Consider the following 24731-nt stretch of genomic DNA (forward strand, 5'->3'; position numbering starts at 1 on the left):
AGGAAGGGCCACAATCAATGCAAAGACCCTCACATTGTATACTTTAGTTTACAACGTCGCCTGACGAAGATGGTGGCTTATATTGCACAGACAGACAGGCCAGTACGGACAGCCACACGGTACACACACGCAGGCACGCAGGCACATGCCAAAGAGGTTCAGTGTGCCTTGGTAGAGTGCTTGCTGATGAAAACCAAAGATGAAATCAAGAGGTATATGACAATCTGGCTCCCTTCACCAGCTCTTAGCTGGTCCACGGGGCCTGTGAAGGGAGGGGTGCACGGAGAGCGTACTCTGCCTGTTGCACTTCAAACACACACACACACACAGCCACACCTACACATGCAAACACACACACACACACACACACACACAAACAAACACACAACCACATACAAATAAACCCGCACAGAGCAACAAAACAAACACGTTGCACACATTCAAACCCACTTGACCTGAGGGACCTCACATCACAGAGCGAGTGTGTTTTTAACGTGTGCATGTGTGTGCGTGTGTACACAGGGCCCCCACAGCGTCTGTTCTGAGAGCCTCTTTTCCCCCCTCCCTCTGCTGAAGCTGGAGAGCCTGTGAGGGACTCGTAGCTTCGCTCTAGTCGAAGCGTTTGAGAAGGAAAAAAAATCGGAGTAATAACTGTTACAGAAAAATAAAAACTTAAAAGGATAATATGGGTAAAAATTGCGTGTTTTGAACTAAATTAACAAATAAACAATGTAAAACAACCGTGCACCGTGTGATGGCTGGTCCTGTGATCTTTGAGACTCCATGGAAATATCCATCCAAGCATCCATGTTATGTTCATTATTTACATACATACACACACACACATATATACACAGGCATGCATGCATGTAGATATACACACACCAACACACGCATGTATAGATATACACACACGCATGCATGCATGCATGTATACACACCCACGCACACACACGCATGCATGTACATATACACGCGCATGAATATTTATATACCCACGCATGCATGTGTACACGCTCGTACACACACACACACACACACACACACACACACACACACACACACACACACACACAAATAGAATGCTGAGACATTTTCGTTTTGTATATAACTGTATTTACATAGTTACAAAGCGTATACATTAGATTGGTCGAGTGTAAATTCCAACCTAATCTATAGTCTACCCTATCATAGAAAAAGGACAATTGTCAACACACAACATTCGAAAGCACTATAAAAATAATAAAACCTAGCAGTCATCAGTCGTGGTCGGCATCTTTCACGATGGCAGGAAGTAGTTTCCGCCCTCTGAACGGCACGCTGCGCTCGGCGCCCGACCCGTCCACCGGGGGTTTGTCTTCCAGCAGCGGGTGGTGGTGGGTCCCAGAGGCCGGGGCGGCCCCCTTCAACGACGCCCGAGGCGCCACGCCGGAAGGGCGTCGCCCCGAGTCTATCCTCCTGACCTTTGACCTCAGCTCCACGGGCCGGGGACCGGCGAGGGAGTGGACCTGCGTCGTCACGGCGGCGAGCCGCAAACATGAGACCGGTGATGATTCAAAGCAACGTCAAAATTACGTTACAAACACAGATATCCAGAGTGTGTTAGTACTTGCTTAGTACTAAGCATGTACTAACAATTAACTGACGGTTATTTTAAGGTCAACGTGTAGTAGTTATGTTTACCAATGGTGCTCATGTTTAGGTATTATTGTGTTTATACATATTATAATATGAATGCCTACATTTTTTAAGGGGGTTGGGGTTAGGGTTACCCATAACCCTTACCCACTAACCCTAACCCCTCCCCCCTATGCTCACGCTAAACAATATTGCTCATTACTGCATTGACTAATGTTAATTAATGATTAATTCCTGTACCCTTATTGTGAAAAATGCCTCTCTCTCTACACATGCTATAGACTATAGATACTGTACTGCGTCTACGTTGCAGGGGGCGTACCCGGTGTGTGTCCGGGCCGCTGAGGACGATGTTGATGACGAAGACGAAGAGCGCGGGCAGCGCAGCGGTCACGCCGGCCAGCAACGCCGTCAGCCACACCAGGGGGTTGGCGAAGGCGTTTTCAGAGACCCCTGTGGAGCGGTACACACAGAGTGTGGAGTGTGTCCCTGAGCGAGACGCCCTCACCCTGACTGCTCCCGACGAGCCGGCTGTCGCCCTGCGTGGTCGACACCGGCGTGGGTGAGTGAATGTGTGAATGAATGGGTGAATGTGAGGCGATATTGTAAAGCGCTTTGAGTGGCCGCTGCTTAGGAAAGCACTATATAAATGCAGTCTGTTTACCCTTTAACAGGAGCGTGGATATGAATGTGACCAAAGATCACGAGCCAAGACTGCAATGGGGGGGAGGGGGGGAGAAGTACCACAGAAAGTACTTATTTTAAGCAATTCTGAACATAAATAGAACATATCTGTAAGACATACAATGCATTAGTATGCTAGTGAATGGGATATGGGGCTTGTACCATACATTTTACGGGGATTACTAATGGTATCGTGTATATATAAATGATTATATATTAAGGATTGTACGAGGCGTACCGACGAAGAAGTAGTCGGCGGGGGCGAGCTGGAAGAGCCGTGGCTGCTGGGTGATCCTCGTCACGATGAAGAAGAGGCCGAACGCGATGCACAGGAAGACGGCGTTGAACACTGTCCAGTGGCGGGTCAGGAGCACCAACTGAACACACGCACACGCACGCGTGCGCGCACACACACACACACACACACACACACACACACACACACACACACACACACACACACACACACACACACACACACACACACACACACACACACACACACACACACCAGCACGGGAAACAGAGGCGTTCAAAAGCACTCCGAACACACAGAATGGGTTTGAGGTTGAAAATAGTAAGCCTCATGTTGTAGTAAAAAACAGATCAGAAGTAATAGGGCTTTGATAGTGGAGAGGAATGTACGACACAGCATGTCATTGTGTGTGTGGGCGTGTGCGTTTGTGTATGAGAGTGTGTGTGTGTGTGTGTGTGTGTGTCAGAGCGTGTGTGAGGGCTTTAATAGTGGGAAGGACCTTTCTACCTTCAATTGTATTTCATTCCGTATTCTAAATTGCGATTCAGGAACAAAGTATGAGCCCATCTCATGAATCAACGATCTACAACCCAACTGAACAACCCAGCAGTCCCCCGGGGCCTACCTCGGCGTCCACGCAGAAGATGTCCGCCATGCTGACGGTGACGGCCAGGGTCTGGTAGTCCAGCGGCGAGTCGTGGAACACGCCGTAGGGGATGAAGAAGATCACCAGCGACGAGAAGAGGGTCTGCGCCAGCATGGCGGCGATGGTGAGTGGATTGAAGAGCCGGTTCAGAGGGCCGGGCCGGTACAGGTCCGGACTCTTCAGGCTGCGCTCTGCGCTCACGTCCTGAGGAGCGGTAAATCACAGGAGTACTCAACACACAAATACAGAACCCTTACAATAATAATAATCATCACCATCAGATTTAAATATAATAAATACTTTTTTGCCATGATTTTAAGCCACTAGTCAAGGGGCTTAGTGACGCTTGACTACCCATGCGGCACTAAGAGCACATCTGGCCATCCCTGGAAGGAGGGTTCCCTCCTTCCAGGACGAAGCAGCAAGGAAGGAACCTTGCTGCTTCTCAAGGTTCCTTCCCTTGGAAATGTTTCCTAGCCGTTAGCGCTAGGGTTAAGAGTCAGGGTGTGTTGTATGAGGTGGGCCTGTGGCTGTGAAGCCATTGTGAGACATTAAATGCGATTAAGGAACTTTACATAAAAGGAGGTTGAAATGAGTCGGACCTCACCTGCTCGAAGAAGGCGTATAACTGGATGGGGATGGAGGTGTACAGCGAGGTGTACATGGCGATGAACCAGTTCTCATACGTCGACTGCGGGAAAGGGACACAAGAGTTCCTGACTATGGGATGTTTGGTGGATGGAAGAAACGCAACAGTGACCATTAAGAGCCTTGGTGGTGGTGGACTGGTGGGCCGAACCTGAGCGCTGAAGCCGTTGAAGAAACCGAACCAGATGTTGACCAGCGCAAAGTTGCAGGTCTTGTGGATGAAGAAGAGCACGAAGAAGGAGATGCGGCGGTACGACCAGCGGCCGTGGACCAACAGGAGACGCTGCAGGAATCTGAACTGGGCCAATGAGAAGTCTGCGTTCTGCACCGCCTGGCCCCCCTCGACGCCTGCGATCCCCACTCCGATATGAGCAGCTGGCGGAAGGAAACAGGAAGTCAAAGGAAACATGAGGTGAAGGCGGGGTGAACCCCAAAAAAACCGAGATCTGAAGGTATCCATGAGCATCGACCAATCAGCCCCCTCCTCACTCTTGATCATGTTGACGTCGTTGGCGCCGTCGCCGATGGCCATGGTGATGGAGCTGGAGTACTTCCTGATCAGTGTGACGATGTCCGCCTTCTGTCCCGGCGTCACGCGGCAGCACAGCACCGACTGGCACTGGGCGGCCAGCCCTATCAGCCTGGCCCCCATGCCTGGCTCCTGGTCAAACTCTGCCTGGCGCGGCCAGAGACACAACAGAGTTAGGGCCGCGCTGAGGGAAGCGTTGAGCAGCTGCAAGAGGCTTCTTAGAACTGTGTAGAGGGCGGGAGGAAAACACACAGAGTGGTCATCATCAATAAGTACACAAAACGGAAGAAACTACCGAAAATACAAATTCTCTCTCTCTCTCTCTCTCTCTCTCTCTCTCTCTCTCTCTCTCTCTCTCTCTCTCTCTCTCTCTCTCTCTCTCTCTCTCTCTATATATATATATATAGAAATAAAATGTACGACACACAAACTCGTCAAAGAGGTATAAATTGATACATCAGCCAGACCGACCGACCGACCGACCGACCGACCGACCGACCGACCGACCGACCGATATCCATCTACATAGAGGATGTATATATGGCTGAGACGTCTACCAGCTCGGGTCCAGAGATCACTAGGGCCGTCTTGGCCCTGGTTGTCTTCATGTTGACGCACCAGGCGTTCCCCTGCCTGGACGAGGACACGCTGTGGCCCGGGTCCGCAGATCGGAGGACCTCTCTGCAGTGACGGACGGACAGAGATCAGAGGGTGTGTGTGTGTGTGTGTGTGTTTCATTGATTGTGCGTGTGTATATGCGTGTGTTAATGCGTGTCTCTGCGTGTGTGTGTGTGTCTCTGCGCGTGTGTGTGTGTGTGTGTGTGTGTGTGTGTGTGTGTGTGTGTGTGTGTGTGTGTGTGTGTGTGTGTGTGTGTGTGTGTGTGTGTGTGTGTGTGTGTGTGTGCGATCACCTCAGTTCCTGCCCTCCTAGCAAGCGTGTATCAGGATCCAGCAGTTTGGAGAAGTATCCGATGTTCACTGCGGTCTCTGAAAGGTGGAGCAGAGAAAGGGCCGATGTGGGAACGGGAACGAGGGAAACAAGAAGACTTTGTTTGCTCAGACATGCAAGACTTCCTCTATATAAAGCACGGCAGGCGAGACATCGGAGCTTCCTCTTTGACTCGGAAAAACTCACAATACCTGTTTTGTCCCCTGTGAGCACCCATATTTTGAGGCCCGCCTCTCTGAGCATCGCGATGGTCTCGGGCACGCCCTCCTGCAGCCGGTCCTCGATGGCCGTTGCCCCTAGCAACTGCACAGAGGGACACCACATGCTCTGGATGTTGAACACTGTGTCAGCGCACACAACAAGGTCACAGACACCCTCGCTGTACAGGAGGTGTATCGTATTTTTATCTATTTAGTCATTCAGCAGAGGATTTGTGACACAGTGTGAATGGGGTTATGGGGCTTCCTCTAATTTGCTTTTGGGGAGTGGGGATTTCAACAGCTAACCGTTAATCGGCTAACTGCAGAGAATAACTGAACTTTTTTATTTTATGAAAAATGTTCACGTTCGACATGGAGGACAAAACACAGCACTACCATGAAAACAGGAAGAATACAAAAAGGAAACGTACGTGAGCTCATGGGATGTTTCTCATTTAAAACATATGAAACGTACTATGAAACCGCAGAGAACATTTTAGACCGGTTACGCATGTTGGTCTATCGGCATAAACCCACCAGCAGCTGGCTCTCCATGTCGCCGTAGAGCGCTTCCAGCACCGCGTCCCGCTCGCTGGTCGCCATGGTTGCAGCGTCGGTCAGGACTTTACTCCAGCATTCCCACAGTTCCTCCGGAACGCACCGGACCGCCACGCACAGCGTCCTCAGGCACGTCTGGGCAAACGACTGGGACACAAACGACTCGATGTTACTACGTTATCTTCTGGTTGAGCCGTCTGGCACCTTATCCGGGCTGATATGTTTGCCAACGTATGGATGGCTGTGGCCGACGGATGGATGGCTGTATCAGACCAACATCTCAGTGGGAACGTGACTGTGGGAAAACAACCAGGGGTTAGCTTGTTTAATTGTCAATAGGGATTTTACATCGGAATGCATCAAGGGATTTTTATTATTCCATTTTGAGCTGCCGAGAGAGGAAGCTAAAATCCTAACCTACGCTTGTCAAAAAGGTGGCACGCCATGTCTCGCATGAGAAACCCTGTGGCACGCTGTATGTACACAAAGTACATAATGTGCAAGGCCTATAATCAACATGACTCACCAAGTTATTAGGAAAGGTTAGTACAAATGGCCCGAACCAGAAGATGCCCAACATATCAATCTTTTACAAAACGCTAGATCTTAACCCCTATCCAATCTCCCTGTTTGAGCGGATAAAAGCCCCACTAGGCCCAGTCGGAGGCCTGGCTCATCCCGTGGGAGGCGGTCCGTCTCCGTGCTCTACGGCTCACCTCCAGGGCTCTCTCGGTGCTCTCCAGGAAGGGACAGCCGGCCTGCAGCCTCTCCAGGATCACCATGTCAGCCCCCTTACAGTACAGCTTCACAGCCCCCTCTGGGTCCCTCACTGACACACACGCACGCACGCGCACACACGTACAAACACACACACACACACACCCCTTGTTAAACATCTCCTCCTGCACACCAAGCCAGGAGAAACCCATGGTACGATCACCATAATAAATTCCTCCTCCACTAGCACTTTCAGAGGAGGAGGGGTTACGTGGGGGGGGGGGGGGGGGGGGGGGGGTCAAAGGTGAGATGAGTCTCTCCTGTGGGCGGACCCAATCAGCAACACACAGAAAGGTACTTAACAGACTAATCAGTTTCAGAGTGAACGCTGTGAGCCGGCCGAATTAGCATTAGCATTAGCGTTGGCGTTAGCGTTAGCGTGACGGGGGTGTGGGGGGGGTTCACCCACCCAGGACGGACATGCGTCTCCTCTGGCTGGTGAACTCCAGCTGGGCCAGCAGCTGGTACTCCCTGGTGACCCCCAGCTCCAGCACGGTCACGTTGTCCCGTCTCCTGGAGTGGAAGACCCAGCCCAGGTCGCGGGCCGCCCCGACCAGGGCCTCTTCGTCGGGGGAGGAGGCCTTGTACAGCAGGGCACCTACGGTGCACCACGCCACACGTTGAATCAACGCAAGAGACGCCGGGCAAGACAAAAACACCAAAGTACACAAGTGCAGACACACTTCAGTCACCTTCATTCGCGCGCACACGCACACGCACACGCACACGCACACGCACACACACACACACACACACACACACCAATAACGATACGGTGACGTGACATGAGCCCTCCTGTGTCAGAGACGCGGGGCCATTTCGCTGTGGACACAAACCTTTGCTCTGCTCCGGCATGACGGTGTGACACAGAGCCAGGGCGGTGAAGAACTCGTTGACGATTGGACACTGACGGGCCTTCAGCACCTGCACCAGCTCAGGGGCCCACATGAACAGCTGCCCGCTGGCGAATGGGTTCCAGCTCAGGTCCATTTGCTGTGGACACACATGAAAATAAGATGCCGTGGGGAGCCATGCAAATAGCCATAGGAACCACAGTGGTTCAATGAAATAGAGAATGTTGTTGTGTTTCTGCGCGGCCAGGCAAAATAGTATTGTTTTAGGACGAGGGGGGCCGTGTGAAGAGGAAGGGAGGATGTTTCTCTGGAACGAGGATGTGGTGCAATGAGGGTCGTTACCTGCGTTTCCTCGACGGAAATTGACGCATCACCTATGCAAAAACAAAAACAGCCACTTAATCTCCAGATCTCAAAGAGTGGATGGACTGGAATAATATAAACTGACAAAAGCATCATTGTTGTAGCCAATAGAACAACAACTGACTCGCTGACTTTATAACAGAGCATCAGAGTTTGCCTCAGATTGTGGATTTAGCAAGTTTTGCAACACTCCGATCGAATAGACATTTCTGATCATGCAAATACGGGGAGACAGAAGGCCTCTTAGGAGGATGGTTCTTAACTACTTGATTGAGCAGAATAGATGAAGGGCACTTTATTCTGTTTTTGTGTTTTTTATTATGTTTTTATAATCTGTTTACCCCATCGAGAAATAAATAAATATAGACATATAGATATACACACACACATACACATATATATATATATATTAAATATTACAAAAACACACTGAAGTCCCCTTCCTTTGCGGCCAAAGAAGGAGAGAGGATGGGTTCGGCGTGCTGAGTGGAGCTAGCCTGCTAGCCCAGCGCCCTACCGTAGACGCGGCCCGCGATGCAGCACTGCCTGAACAGCAGCTGGTTCTGCGTCAGGGTGCCCGTCTTGTCACTCAGCAGGTGGCCCAGCTGACCCAGCTGCTCGTTCAGGGAGGTGTTCCGGGCGCGGGCCGGGCTGTCCTTCTTCTCCCAGCGCATCTCCACGTCCCAGTTGATGAACAGACTGTGCAGCACATGGATCACATCGAACCTGGACAGGGGGAAACAGCCACAATATTGACATGTTGTGTGGTATTATAGTGCGCGTGTAGTTAATATTAGCGTGTGTGTGCTTGTGTAGTTAATATTAGTGTGCGTGTGCGTGTGCAGTTAATATTGGTGTGTGTGTGTGCGTGTGTAGTTAATATTGGTGTGTGTGTGCTTGTGTAGTTAATACTAGTGTGTGTGTGTAGTTAATATTAGTGTTTGTGTGCAGTATGTATGTATGTATGTATGTATGTATGTATGTATGTATGTATGTATGTATGTATGTATGTATGTATGTATGTGTGGGTGTGTTTGTGTGTGTGTGTGTGTCTTGGACGTACGAGATGTAGAGGGCCATGGGGATGAGGGGGTTCAGCACGATGATGTAGCTCCAGAAGGTGAGGAAGGCGGAGTAGACGGGGTCTCCGTTCACCGTGAGCGCCGACAGAGCCGGTATGAACCGGGACACCTGGCTCTCGAACGCGCCGTGTCCCACCGCCATGAGGAGGGACGTCAGCAGGACCAACGCAAATATCTGGAGAGGCACGGCCATGTGGACACAGGGTTGGGATAGGATCCACCCGAAACATGGAAATAATATAAATATAAACTAGGGCTGGGCAAGTCGACACGTTAATTACGCGTTAACGCAATCATTTTTTAACGTGCTGAATACAAATTGACGCATTAGCGCATGTTCTCTTGTTTATTTATTTTTGTTTTGATTTTGAAAGGTTTTGCCCACAGAATGTCAACATTCATATCAGAAATCATTTTTGTTTTTAGTTCCACTTACTTTACATTAAATTATACTTGCAGTAAGAGACTATTCCCAAATCTGTGGCGCTACTTATATGAATTTAACTGCACTTGGAGTAACTGTTGGTTTACAATTATATTATTTAACTAACTGTTTACAATTCCCAAATCGGTGGTGTTACATAAATTTCGTATTCAACCCACACTCAGTGAGTCAATGCAACTCCCTTGAGATCACTTGGTCCAGTTTTTGCATATTAAGTACATTTGCTATCAATGATAATGTGTCTTTCCATTTGATAATCTCACTTAACTTCAATCGGAGTGGATTTAAACTAGAATTTTAAAAGTTTGCTTAATCGGGAGTTAAACGTTGAACCTTTCCCCAGCCCTGATACAAACGCATCATCCCATCCCCGTGCTGGGTGCCAACTCACCCCGATCACCATCTTGTTCAGCAGCCGGTCCACGTGGGTGGACTTCACCCTCAGCTTGCCACAGCTCCTCAGGATCTTAGTGTCTGCACCTGGTGGCACACAGGAACCCAAAGCCGTCGCATGAGAGCACGGCACAACGGACACCATCGCATGAGACCAACGATCAGTACCACCACAGGGTACAGCATGAGACCAACGATCACTACCACCACAGGGTATAACATGAGACCAACGATCACTACCACCACAGGGTACAACATGAGACCAACGATCACTACCACCACAGGGTACAACATGAGACCAACGATCACTACCACCCACCACAGGGTACAACATGAGACCAACGATTACTACCACCACAGGGTACAACATGAGACCAACGATCACTACCACCACAGGGTACAACATGAGACCAACGATCACTACCAACCACCACAGGGTACAACATGAGACCAACGATCACTACCACCACAGGGTACAACATGAGACCAACGATCACTACCACCCACCACAGGGTACAACATGAGACCAACGATTACTACCACCACAGGGTACAACATGAGACCAACGATCACTACCACCCACCACAGGGTACAACATGAGACCAACGATCACTACCACCACAGGGTACAACATGAGACCAACGATCACTACCACCCACCACAGGGTACAACATGAGACCAACGATCACTACCACCACAGGATACAACATGAGACCAACGATCACTACCACCCACCACACGGTACAACATGAGACCAACGATCACTACCACCCACCACACGGTACAACATGAGACCAACGATCACTACCACCCACCACACGGTACAACATGAGACCAACGATCACTACCACCACAGGGTACAACATGAGACCAACGATCACTACCACCACAGGGTACAACATGAGACCAACGATCACTACCAACCACCACAGGGTACAACATGAGACCAACGATCACTACCAACCACCACAGGGTACAACATGAGACCAACGATCACTACCACCCACCACAGGGTACAACATGAGACCAACGATTACTACAACCACAGGGTACAACATGAGACCAACGATCACTACCACCCACCACAGGGTACAACATGAGACCAACGATCACTACCACCACAGGGTACAACATGAGACCAACGATCACTACCACCCACCACAGGGTACAACATGAGACCAACGATCACTACCACCACATGGTACAACATGAGACCAACGACCACTACCACCCACCACACGGTACAACATGAGACCAACGATCACTACCACCACAGGGTACAACATGAGACCAACGATCACTACCACCCACCACACGGTACAACATGAGACCAACGATCACTACCACCACAGGGTACAACATGAGACAAACGATCACTACCACCACAGGGTACAACATGAGACCAACGATCACTACCAACCACCACAGGGTACAACATGAGACCAACGATCTCTACCACCCACCACAGGGTACAACATGAGACCAACGATCACTACCACCACAGGGTACAACATGAGACCAACGATCACTACCACCCACCACACGGTACAACATGAGACCAACGATCACTACCACCACAGGGTACAACATGAGACCAACGATCACTACCACCCACCACACGGTACAACATGAGACCAACGATCACTACCACCACAGGGTACAACATGAGACCAACGATCACTACCACCCACCACACGGTACAACATGAGACCAACGATCACTACCACCACAGGGTACAACATGAGACCAACGATCACTACCACCCACCACAGGGTACAACATGAGACCAACGATCACTACCACCACAGGGTACAACATGAGACCAACGATCACTACCAACCACCACAGGGTACAACATGAGACCAACGATCACTACCACCCACCACAGGGTACAACATGAGACCAACGATCACTACCACCACAGGGTACAACATGAGACCAACGATCACTACCACCCACCACACGGTACAACATGAGACCAACGATCACTACCACCACAGGGTACAACATGAGACCAACGATCACTACCACCCACCACACGGTACAACATGAGACCAACGATCACTACCACCACAGGGTACAACATGAGACCAACGATCACTACCACCACAGGGTACAACATCAGACCAACGATCACTACCACCCACCACACGGTACAACATGAGACCAACGATCACTACCACCACAGGGTACAACATGAGACCAACGATCACTACCACCCACCACAGGGTACAACATGAGACCAACGATCACTACCACCACAGGGTACAACATGAGACCAACGATCACTACCAACCACCACAGGGTACAACATGAGACCAACGATCACTACCACCCACCACAGGGTACAACATGAGACCAACGATCACTACCACCACAGGGTACAACATGAGACCAACGATCACTACCACCCACCACACGGTACAACATGAGACCAACGATCACTACCACCACAGGGTACAACATGAGACCAACGATCACTACCACCCACCACACGGTACAACATGAGACCAACGATCACTACCACCACAGGGTACAACATGAGACCAACGATCACTACCACCACAGGGTGCAACATGAGACCAACGATCACTACCACCCACCACACGGTACAACATGAGACCAACGATCACTACCACCACAGGGTACAACATGAGACCAACGATCACTACCACCCACCACACGGTACAACATGAGACCAACGATCACTACCACCACAGGGTACAACATGAGACCAACGATCACTACCACCACAGGGTACAACATGAGACCAACGATCACTACCACCACAGGGTACAACATGAGACCAACGATCACTACCAACCACCACAGGGTACAACATGAGACCAACGATCACTACCACCCACCACAGGGTACAACATGAGACCAACGATCACTACCACCACAGGGTACAACATGAGACCAACGATCACTACCACCCACCACACGGTACAACATGAGACCAACGATCACTACCACCACAGGGTACAACATGAGACCAACGATCACTACCACCCACCACAGGGTACAACATGAGACCAACGATCACTACCACCACAGGGTACAGCATGAGACCAACGATCACTACCACCACAGGGTACAGCATGAGACCAACGATCACTACCACCCACCACACGGTACAACATGAGACCAACGATCACTACCACCACAGGGTACAACATGAGACCAACGATCACTACCACCCACCACACGGTACAACATGAGACCTACGATCACTACCACCACAGGGTACAACATGAGACCAACGATCACTACCACCCACCACACGGTACAACATGAGACCAACGATCACTACCACCACAGGGTACAACATGAGACCAACGATCACTACCACCACAGGGTACAACATGAGACCAACGATCACTACCACCACAGGGTACAACATGAGACCAACGATCACTACCACCACAGGGTACAACATGAGACCAACGATCACTACCACCCACCACAGGGTACAACATGAGGCCAACGATCACTACCACCACAGGGTACAACATGAGACCAACGATCACTACCACCCACCACACGGTACAACATGAGACCAACGATCACTACCACCACAGGGTACAACATGAGACCAACGATCACTACCACCACGCGGTACAACATGAGACCACTGATCACTACCGCCACACCGATCACTACCACTTGGGGAGGGACGGCCCACTCCCGCCGCCCTTGAGCAGAGGGGGCGATCCGTCCAGAGAACTCCGAGTGGTTGCTCGGTGTCTGACCATGACCTCTGACCTCGGATGGGAGTAGGGGGAGGAGAGGGGAGGGGAAGGGGGATGGGAGGGGGTTATTCATTAGATGATTTCCCTATGGAAATCAATGAAGTGCTCTTTAGTCTTATGCCGGGATTTGGTGTAAATCCTCTGCAAGCTACTGAGAGATTCCCCCGTCCCCCAACTCCAACCCCCACATCCATCATCTGCAGCAGAACTCACTTAAACCCTGGCGAATAACATGGCGTCCTTGATGGTGATGAATAAAATGGCTCATTATTAATTATCTGTGTGTCGTGTGAGGTAGAAATCCCCCGAAAGCCGAATTTTGAACAGTAACTGCATTACAACACTTCATGGCAGTCTGGTTAGATCGCCATCACACCTTTGCCATTTCTACACAAACAATACTGGGGCCAGTGAGACGACCTGAGAATAGGCAGGATACGATTATCTTCAGATCTTAATGCAATAGTCAACCTTGTTCATGAGCAGTTCAAAACAGGCTGTGTGATCAGGGTTCGAGTTATAGGGCTGAACTAGGGGTCATGCCAATACACTGTTTCCAATGAATGGCGTAAAAGCCATCTCTGCATGTATTTGATCTATTGATCGGCTTTACCAGAACTGAAAGGTCATCATGGTGGAATACATGACACTTCCCACAGATCCAGTAATATTGGATCAATGATCACTTAAAATACACGCGCAGAGGATGTCTGTGGCGGCCAATTAGGAACTTAGGATGCCTTTACAGGAGAATGCAGAGGCGGGAATAGGTGATGTCCTTCATTAGCATAATTTATAGAATGAATAATCGGTCTTATAAATATGCAGCTGAAGTAGGTAGAGGATGAACGAGAAATGCGTCCTTCAGGTCTGTCTGGATTTCCTCTTTGGGGACTATAAATTGCTATCTCTATCTAATGTGACACAAAATGTTCCTCATTTTGCATACCTTAGGTACCCAGGCAGACAGGATGAAATTGATCCCCTTACAATCCCCACTGCATACTATTGGCCGACACGATCCCTTTGTAGCCTCTCACGATATGACGTGTGTTAACATTGATGGGGAGATTTGATCAGCCTCCACGCCCTAACACTACAACCACTACCATCACCCCATATTAGTATGAACAGGAATGTATTTCAGAATTAACAAACGATATACAGACATAATAATAAGTTGTGCATTGTAAATCCTGCTGCCACAACCCTGGGCCGTGTTAACATCAGAACAATACATAGATTCTACAACGCTTTTTGAACTACATAATATCTAGATTATAAATTGAATCTGTTTACACAAAGGGCCCAACTCACCACAGTCCCAGCCTGTGTATACGTAGGGGCAGTTTACCAGAAATCTCATCTCATCACATCACTTGCTACAGGTTTCATACAAGACATCGCCTCTGCAAGAGAGTACATCTAGACGAGAACCTGTCAATCTAGCCGTCATGTATTGTACACCATCTCCAGATGTACAGTCTGTATAGATCTCTCATTCAACCGTTCCCATCTGTTAAGAAAACATCTCTCTGCATCACTATCTCACGGACCGTTTTGAATTCACAATTTGACAAGAGATTTAAAGTTAAGTTCACGTTGAACAGGTTGAACGATCATGTTGCTTGAGGCCAGGATCTGTCAGCGAAAATTGGTGAACACAAACTGGGCAGTTAACTTTGAAGTAATCTTTAAAAAAACAACAACTCTAAGACACTGTGTAGACTGGCCACTGTAGCAATACACTTAAAGAAATCTAAGTGTATTGGATTTATAAGATTTATCCAGCCAGTCAAATGACATTCACTTGGTTGGAATACCTCCGGAGCGAAAAAAGGAAAACAGGCTTGACTCTGCCTCTTTCAATTCCTGGTTTCCGGCCCTGGCTCTGTTCCATTTCACCCTCAGAAGTCGGGCCAACATACTAGGCTTGCTGTTTCTGAGATGAGGGCCGATGTGACCCCCCGCGCCGTACCTGCGTATATCATCAGGCCGTAGGCGAACTGTGTGTTGCGCAGCACTGTCCCTCGGAGCAGGATGTGGTCATTGTTCAGCACATGGTCCTCTCCACGCCACCGCAGGTGCCCCCTGAAGGCGTAGAGCCGGTTGTTGGGCCGCTCGCACCACACCACGCCTGTACGGCAGGGGGCAGGCGGCAGCGGTTGTCATGGTGAACACCCAAATCGACAATGAAAGGACGTTTGGTAACACGTCAGCCAACGGGACTGCGTGACCTGTGGTCTTTAGGTTTTACCTGAAGATTCCCTAAGCAGTGCGGTCTCAACGCAATTCACGTCGTTATGGTTAAAACCAATCTTTGGTTGTTTTTTGGTTTAAAGGAAGGCTTCATCTGTCGGATACCTTTGAAAAGAAATGCCTATTCCTATTTATTTATTTTAATCAAATATATTTAAAAATAATATTCTAATTAATTGATATAATGTGATTTATTCTGCAGAGGGTATGACTCACCACAGGCATGTATTTATTACTAATTTGAATAAATACATAAAACAATGTGATCCAAACAATCTGGTTTGAATAACACTTTTCAATAAATTGGAATAATAGCATGGAAAGTGCAAGACCGTAAACAGAAAATACCATCAAAGTCAGCGAGGCTTTTCTCAGAGGGCTCACTGGTCAGCTCGTTGTGTGTGATGGACAGGGCTTGTTTGTACTTCAGGTTGGTCTCTCTGTGGACAAAACACATTCACATCTCATTTTTATCTACTACTTTTATCTTATTTTTTCTAAGTGCAAAACCCTGCCCATATTTCCATCGTTTTGGCTTCCGTTGCATTTCATTCAATCATTTTGATGTCGATGTGTGTTAACGCCAAGTGGCTACGCTAAGTAGCTACGTGATGCTACGTGGTACCCGTCGATATCCGCAGTCTCCACATAGCACAAGCTGTACTCTTCGGAGCTGCAGAGAAGCAGGAGGTCCGCCTAGCATCGGGGGGGAAATACGAGCGAGAGAGAACGTGTAATTATAAAACACCATTGATTCAGCTAAGTGATTTAGTCCAGTATTGAAAAGGGCCATTCAAAATGGCACCCACTAGTAAGAAGTAATTCAAATGAATAATGCAACTTGAATCCCTTCATCCAGTATTTGAGTTGAAGCGGTCCGTGTTTCAGGTTAAGTTACTGGGAAGAACTAATAGAGAACCAAGAACTACTGGGTAGAAATGACCCAGTTACACAGTGTTTTGTGAGCGAGAAGGTATGAGGTTTAAGAAGTGTGCTCACAGGGATGGTCTGGTCTTTGTGGATCCGCACCACATCTCCCACGCACAGGTCTTTCCACTGCACTGTGCAGAAGCTGACATGACAGGGAGAAGAAAGAATACATTCTGGAGAGAGTATCCACAGCTATGCTCTGTTAAACAGACACCGTGTAGGTCAACGGGATGAAATGGGATTGGAACACAAAGCCTATATTTGTTATATATTTTCTGGGGTCCTGGCTGATAATTACATTTCATTAAAAAGGTATTAGCGATTTAATATGAATGGATTGGCGCCAAAGTCTACCGCAAGGCGGCCCTTGTAGTTCTTCCCTCAATGTGCCAACCCCGGCGTTAACGGTTCTCACCCCAGCATGCATAGCGGTGTGGGGACAGAGAACCAGCAGCCCAGTGCTAGGTTCTCCCCCGCAGCCTGAGCAGCACTAACATCCCCCCTCTGCCGCTACAATACCAAAGCATCTGTGACACATTATAACGCGGGGAATGACACAGCGCTTTTCAGCTGGTATCCAAGGGGGACTGTCTGGGGATTCGCTCATTCACACTTCATTAGAGCTTCATTAAGGACGTGTTTCCCGGCAGTGGCTTTGGGGAGGAGTCCTGGCAGAAGAGTGTCTTTCCCCTCACCTCTTCGAATCGAGCAAGTCGCTGGCTCGGGAGTTGATCTGGGAGTCACTCTTCCTCCGGGCCTGGGTGGGGTGGTGGATAAGGAGAGGGGGATTGATAAACAAAGACGGGAAATGCATATAAAAAATAAAAGAGAGAGTGAGAGTGAGCGAGAGAGTGATAAAGGGTGGAAGACGGAAAGCAAGTGTAAGTGGGGGTGAGGACGGCCGTGAAAGGTTGAGCAGGAGAAGGGAGAGGATGGGGAAATGCCATTATGGGGCTCTGCAGTGACACCAGCGGGGAGATTTACACCCCCCACTAAATGATTAGTCAATAGAGAGGGGTCAAGCAAGCGCTTCAGCCAGAGCTGTTAACGACCGTAACTCAGTGGTGCACTTAACCAGCAAACTCTCCATGCAAAGCGTCACACACACACACACACACACACACACACACACACACACACACACACACACACACACACACACACACACACACACACACACACACACACACACACACCTAAAAGGAAAAGCTTTAATGATGGGAGAGAAAATGAATGCTACTAGGATGACTGGTTCATCAATGAGAGGACGAGGAGTCAATGAGGACAATGGAGGAGGAAAGGAACCAGGAACCAGGAGTGTGAGTACATGAAGAACGCGGATGCATGTTCAGACATATGTGTCTGGATATTCATGCATACACACACACGTAAACAAACGCACACATGTACACAAACGCACACACACACCACATGAAGTGGGAGTCTCACCAGGTCGGTGGCCAAGTCCTTCAGCCCTCTGACAGTTAAGACCAGTATGAGCGGGATGGCGTTGGTGTACCAGCGGAGGGAAGCGATGGCAGGAATTGCCTGTGAACAGTTGGTGACACTTAGGAACGGCTTAGCTCAGGAGGTAGAGCAGGTTGACTTGTGTCCTAGCGTGTGTCGAGGTGTCCCTGAGCAAGACACATCATCCTAAGTGCTCCTGACGAGCTGGCTGTCGCCCTGCATTGTTGACTCCTCCGTCAATGTGTGTATTAACCGCTGTAAGTCGCCTTCGAAAAAAGCGTCTGCTAAATGCCCTGAAATGTAGGGTTAGACGGAGAGGCCACTACGATGGAGACACTGATCATGATATCATGGAAGAGAAAAGCAACGTGATCAGTAACCCGATTCATATGAAATAATTGTAGTAGTCCGAACCATTTCATGTTTTCATTTTTCTGTGTCAAATGCCCAAAGGTAGAGTTCATTGAAATGCTAGCATGATTTTTGTGACATGAATAAGTGTTTTATTAGTGAGTGGAAGCTGATGCACTCTGACCCTCGACATTGAAGTTCTGTTTTGAATTCAGCGAAAACACCCACCGACAACACTGTGGACGCTGTGGACACAACCACAGCGTACAGTTGATTACTTTCAGAAGAGAAAAACACGAGGGGTAAGAGGAAGTGGAGAACAAGAGGAAGTAAAGAGAGTGGAGACAAAGGGTAAAAAGGGCCCCCCTCCATCAAACAAGTCCCAGTCAGTTGAGCCTCAAAGTGGAGGCCCTCCCCAACACACACCCTCTTATCAATCTCCCATATTATCCTGCCATCAGTGGAATGTCTATGGAATGGACAGAGAGAGGCGTGATTCCTAATTTTGTTTAGCTGTTATAAACACAGCTGATATACTGTTTCTATACTATAAAATGTTTGGGATATATTGAAGCCCAATACATAGGCCTATTAAACATTAGAACACGTGTTTCTGTAGGTCTCATTCACTTTCTTTCATTGACTAAAGCAAAATACTTGGGGTGTCCATATCATAGTTCAAATATTAGAAGCCAACGACAACAGGGTTATTTATTCTCTTTTTTATTTATTTAGAGACTCGATCTAAAGCAGTAACTCGGACACTGCTGTGGTTATGGAATGTGGGTTGCCTTGTTGAGTTTGTACGGCAAAACAGGAAACACAACTCACAAGTAATGGAGAAGAGTAAACAGTTTGTAAGGTATAGATTTGAGTCTAATCATTCACTTGTCATTGTCCGTGTCTATTGTGTTGTCGCCATGGCTTCAAGGGTAAACAAATGCAGGTGTACATGTAACCAGCCTTGTTGCTTTCTTCTGTTAACACCTTGTAGAGTTGACCTTATTCCCCTGGCCGCCCCACTGGTCTCACCTGCATCACCACGATGAGGAGGTAGTAGATGTTGGCAACACGGTGGAACTGCTCAAACAGCGTCAGGGGCAGGAAGGTCAGCAGGGAGTACTTATAGCTGCACACAGTGTTGTCCTGGCAACCCGGCAGTTGGTCCGAGTTCCAGGGAAGAGAAAGAATGGCTTCATTGGGGTAGGCCGTGAGAGAGAGGGTTAGAGAGAGATGAAGAGATACAACAGAGAGAGGCGGAGAGATAAAGAACGATACAGAGAGGGAGATGGAAGAGAAAAAGAGAAACGTTCAGAGAAATAGATAGAAGGAGATGGAAACATGCAGAGAGATACACATAAGGAGGGAAATACAGAATTACAGACAGACGCACAGAGAGAGATACAGAATTACAGACAGACACACAGAGACAGAGAGACAGAGAGAGAGAGAGATACAGAATTACAGACAGACACAGAGAGAGAGAGAGATACAGACAGACAGACAGACAGACAAATACAGAATTACAGACAGACACACAGAGACAGACACAGAGACAGACACACAGAGACAGAGAGATACAGAATTACAGACAGACAGAGAGAGAGAGAGGGAGACAGACAGACAGACAGACAGACAGACAGACAGACAGACAGAGAAATACAGAATTACAGACAGACACACAGAGACAGACACACAGAGACAGACACACAGAGACAGAGAGATACAGAATTACAGACAGACACACAGAGACAGAGAGACAGAGAGAGAGAGAGATACAGAATTACAGACAGACAGAGAGAGAGAGAGAGAGAGATACAGACAGACAGACAGACAGACAGACAGACAGACAGACAGACAGACAGACAGAGAAATACAGAATTACAGACAGACACACAGAGACAGAGAGACAGAGACAGAGAGAGAGGGGGTTGCACAAGGGAGACAGGAGATGTCCCAATCAAGCAGTTCCTGGGTCCCTGAGCGTGCCAACCAGTCTAGTGGGTCAGGTTACCGTGTCCGCCGAGAGCCTTACCGCGTACTGGCCCCAGCGGAAGCACAGGAAGGACCTCCGGCGGCCGCGGGCGTAGCGCTGGCGACAGTTGGCCCTCACCTCCCAGGTCAGCTCTGTCAGACAGGGGCCCCCAGGTCAGAGGCAGTGGCTCTCAACAGGAATATGTCAGTACATGTTGAACATATTGACTTGTGAAATGGGCAGTATAACCGTATGGTCATTCTGTATGTACATTGTTCCATAGGATTCGTTTCAAAGTGTTTTTAGGTTATTTTTTTGTGTGTGCGGCAGGGGCATCACTAGGTTTTAAGGACAGGGGGGGCTTAGCCCCCAGGAGATGCACAGAATGTGAGCGAAAGTTTAATTTCACAAACAGCTAACAAAAACTGAGAAATTACAACCTAGGTTGCAGGGAAAACGTGGACTGGATTTCAGTGATGTGGGCGTGCTCTATATGAACAAGTGGAATGGACTCGATAACGACGCACTGACTCTGACTCTCTACCGCTTCCATAAGGGAAACTAAGATTTATGATCACATTTAAGTTAATAGTAACTGGTTATATGATTATTTATCTAAGCTCAAATTCTCGCCACATTATATTGAATTTGTCGGCACTTTTTTGTAAAAAAAAAAAAAAAAAAAAAAAATTTATAAATGAACATAAAATTATTTAGGGGGGCTTAAGAATATTTTAGGGGGGCTGAAGCCCCCCTAAAATAGGCCTAATGACGCCACTGGTGTGCGGTCACACTGAGTATGTCACTTCTAGAAAAAAAAAAATAATAATCTAGCGTCAAAGTAAACACTGTTACTTATGAAATATGAAGTGTAACGCGTCATTCTGTCCTTACATATTACATTCAATAATAATAATAAAAACAGCTGAAACGGGAGCATGGTGCATGGATTGCAGGATCACATTACTGTGTTGGATCTGCCTAACCAAGATGCGCCCGACATGACGTCACTTCCCGCTCCCTGTCGGACTGCGTTATTATGCCTTAAGGGGACATATTATACCGCCAGGTGTGAGTGTGATTAGCCTTATTAGCAGTTTCGAAAAATCTGCCCAATATGACATCACTAGCGGGCGTGTCCACCTAGATCTGTGCTGGAAAGATCAGTCTACCAGCCTACCCAGTGGACTGAAGTAAACGTCGCTCATCTATCCAGCACAGATCTAGGTGGCCACGCCCGCTAGTGATGTCATAGGTGGCAGACTTTCGAAACGGCTTCTAAGGCTAATCACACACACCCCTGGTGGTATAATATGTCCCCTTTAAGAATATAAGACTACTCTTTCTAAATCTCCAGGCTCTTTTTCTATGGTGACCAATTGACAGGGTGAATTGGTCTTATTCCAACACAAGTACGCACAAATAGACAAAATCGACAATATCGCAAGTTTCCATTCTGCGTTTACACTGCGCATGCTTAGGGCCAGCGAAATCCCAAGGTGAGGATGATGACCTGTTATCAGGAGCAGTGTGGATGTTGTATTGCTCCGACCCAGCGATGGGAATGGAGCGGCTCAATAAGCAATACGTTACATTTGTGTTCAGTTGACAGTCGCGTTGTACAGACATTAAAACAACCGGGAACTGAGCACTTCAATGAGATACAGAGAAGAAGGCTAATGTTGCGTTCAAATCAATTATAAAGAAAAACCTGCTACACTAACCTTAGTGACTTATGAAATGATGCACTGCAATCAGAATTCAGATTGCTTTTCGCACAATTCAAACCATTCACACAGAACCACAATCTAGACACGCGCCTCAGTCTGGGCATGTGCAGTGTCATGTAAACGCATAATGGCAACTCGTGGATCTGTTTGTTGTTAATACTTACGGTAAACTACCAACCCCGGGGAAGTTCGTATGCTCTATATAGGAGACGCTAAACTCTCAAAGCTGAACGTAGCTGCAAGTGTGAACGGTGTAAATCACTTCCGCTCCCTGTAATGTTATCCCCATAATTAAAGGGGAACTGCAGTGGAAGGGTCTTACAGGTGTCATTAGCTCGCCAACTGCCCAATGTAGGTTGCGAACTCACTGCCAGAGGGGGCGAGTTGAATATGATTTGCTGATTTACACCTTGGCATGTCAAGCAATTAATCAGTCGTATTAGTAAACTAGTCAAACAGAAAGTTTCCCTCAGGCTCCAGTAGAAGCACACCAGTGAGAGGACGGATGGCTGTTGAACATATCATCAGAGCAAATAAGACGCTACATACCCAGGTCTGTCTTCATATTGTCCCCAATCACCATGACGTCCGGCAGAGTTCAGGTCACAGAGCAGACGATTATACAAACCTAAGGACAAAAACATAGGTGTGTGTGTGTGTGTGTGTGTGTGTGTGTGTGTGTGTGTATGTGTGTGTATGTGTGTGTGTGTGTGTGTGTGTGTGTGTGAGTGTAAGTGTGTGAGTGGTCCACTCATTTACTAATTTCGGGTTATTATGTAAACCACCAGTTAACTATATTGTACACAGTTCACGACATCTTGAGCAACTAAATTCCCTCTGGGTAGAAATACAAGCAAGTGAATAGACTGCAGGCACACCATCGCAAAACCAGCTAAATGTTTCATAAATTAACAAGCACACATGAATCCCAGCCAAACAGGACGGGCTGTTCAGAGTAAACAACGACATTCAAACGTTCTGCTCACCTGAAGTCCTGCGAGTGGCCTGGTCTACTGCACCTGTGCATCCGTGTCCACCTGGTTACACACCTGAGATACGAGCTGCATGTCAACACTGAACACAGACGCACATTAACCTCTTTACATCACTCGCTCGCTCACACACACAGACACGCACCTGGCCTGGGTTCCCTCCGACCCTGCCTTTCATTGGCTTCCGTGAGGCCACACCCCAAACACACCTTTCCTCCCTCAGAGGAGATGGTCCCTTGGGGAGATTAGCAATGGAACAAAATATACATGTCACGAAAAACACTGTTTCTATCCTCCAGGGTCTTTAGGAGTGAGGGGGGCCATGAAATACAAATCCAATCAATACAAATCTGATAAAAGCATTCATATATTATCAATTGAGTGTTGATAAATTTAAATAAAGGCAATGCTTCAGACCTCTGTATTTTTCTTATGACTCTCATGACATCTGCTGGACGTAATCATCCATTGCAGGATCACATCAGAGTAAAAGGACCAATGCAAGAAGAAGAAAACAATTCTGTGAATTGACGTCAGCTGCCTGTTCGGTTCAATTCTCACATAATGTGGTTTCATGTTACCTTGTCTGTTTTATTTCCCGATGCCAGTATGGTATGGGTCAACACCCAAAAAGGCCCCATACCAATTCCTGACGAGGTGTGCGTGTGCGTGAGCGTGAGAATGCTTGTGTAGGTATGTGTGCATGCATGTGGGTCTCCATATCTTTGACAATCTTTTGATATCTATTTCTACAGCTGGGTTGGGCAGCAGGAGGGCGGTTTGACAGAATGATACCTAATGTTGTTTCTATGGTGGTTGCTATCAAGGTTAAGGCCAACCAACCGGCCAGGTTTTTCCACCACAGTTTAACTGTTTCAGTTGCCAAACCTCACCCATGTTTATACTTAGTTTATACTATGCCGTTTTACTTTTTATCCCTGTCTGGGGGATACATCTGCTCTGACCATTTTTTAATTACGTGAATTAGTTTCTTCATTCAATTCAGCTGCACTGTTGAACCATACGGCATACGTCTGTGTTGCGGAGTGAAAACAAGTTCTTAATATTATTCACCGTGTTTCTGTATGAGTCAACATAAGCTAACCATAAGACCCAAACAAGTCAACTCACGGGAAAGCAAAGCAACAACTTCAAAGTGTGATACAAATACAATGTTTATTTGTTTTGAGCTTAAGGAAGTCATTATGCATGTCATTTCTAAATATGTTTCTTATTTTGTTATAAAAGCG

General features: G+C 47.9%; 1 protein-coding gene across 1 annotated transcript; it reads right to left on the reverse strand.

The window, feature by feature from the left end:
* Positions 1-1104: 1104 nt before the first annotated feature.
* Positions 1105-23608, reverse strand: atp8b3 (ATPase phospholipid transporting 8B3). The gene is made up of 28 exons (XM_079740227.1): positions 23476-23608; positions 23039-23117; positions 20820-20911; positions 19817-19930; positions 18416-18514; positions 17662-17723; positions 17036-17108; positions 16662-16732; positions 16385-16476; positions 15756-15914; positions 10021-10109; positions 9166-9359; positions 8620-8828; positions 8082-8113; positions 7722-7878; positions 7295-7483; positions 6825-6937; positions 6088-6255; positions 5542-5653; positions 5313-5388; positions 4959-5082; positions 4362-4548; positions 4024-4247; positions 3832-3915; positions 3204-3428; positions 2561-2699; positions 1961-2091; positions 1105-1508 (listed from the first exon to the last, which is right to left on the reverse strand). Exons 2-28 carry the CDS (start codon positions 23070-23072, stop codon positions 1260-1262), a joined length of 3498 nt encoding a protein of 1165 aa, XP_079596353.1. The 5' UTR covers positions 23073-23117; positions 23476-23608; the 3' UTR covers positions 1105-1259.
* Between the last annotated feature and the right edge of the window lie 1123 nt (positions 23609-24731).

Source organism: Pollachius pollachius (genome assembly GCF_949987615.1).
Source record: "Pollachius pollachius genome assembly, chromosome: 7".
Classification (NCBI taxonomy): domain Eukaryota; kingdom Metazoa; phylum Chordata; class Actinopteri; order Gadiformes; family Gadidae; genus Pollachius; species Pollachius pollachius.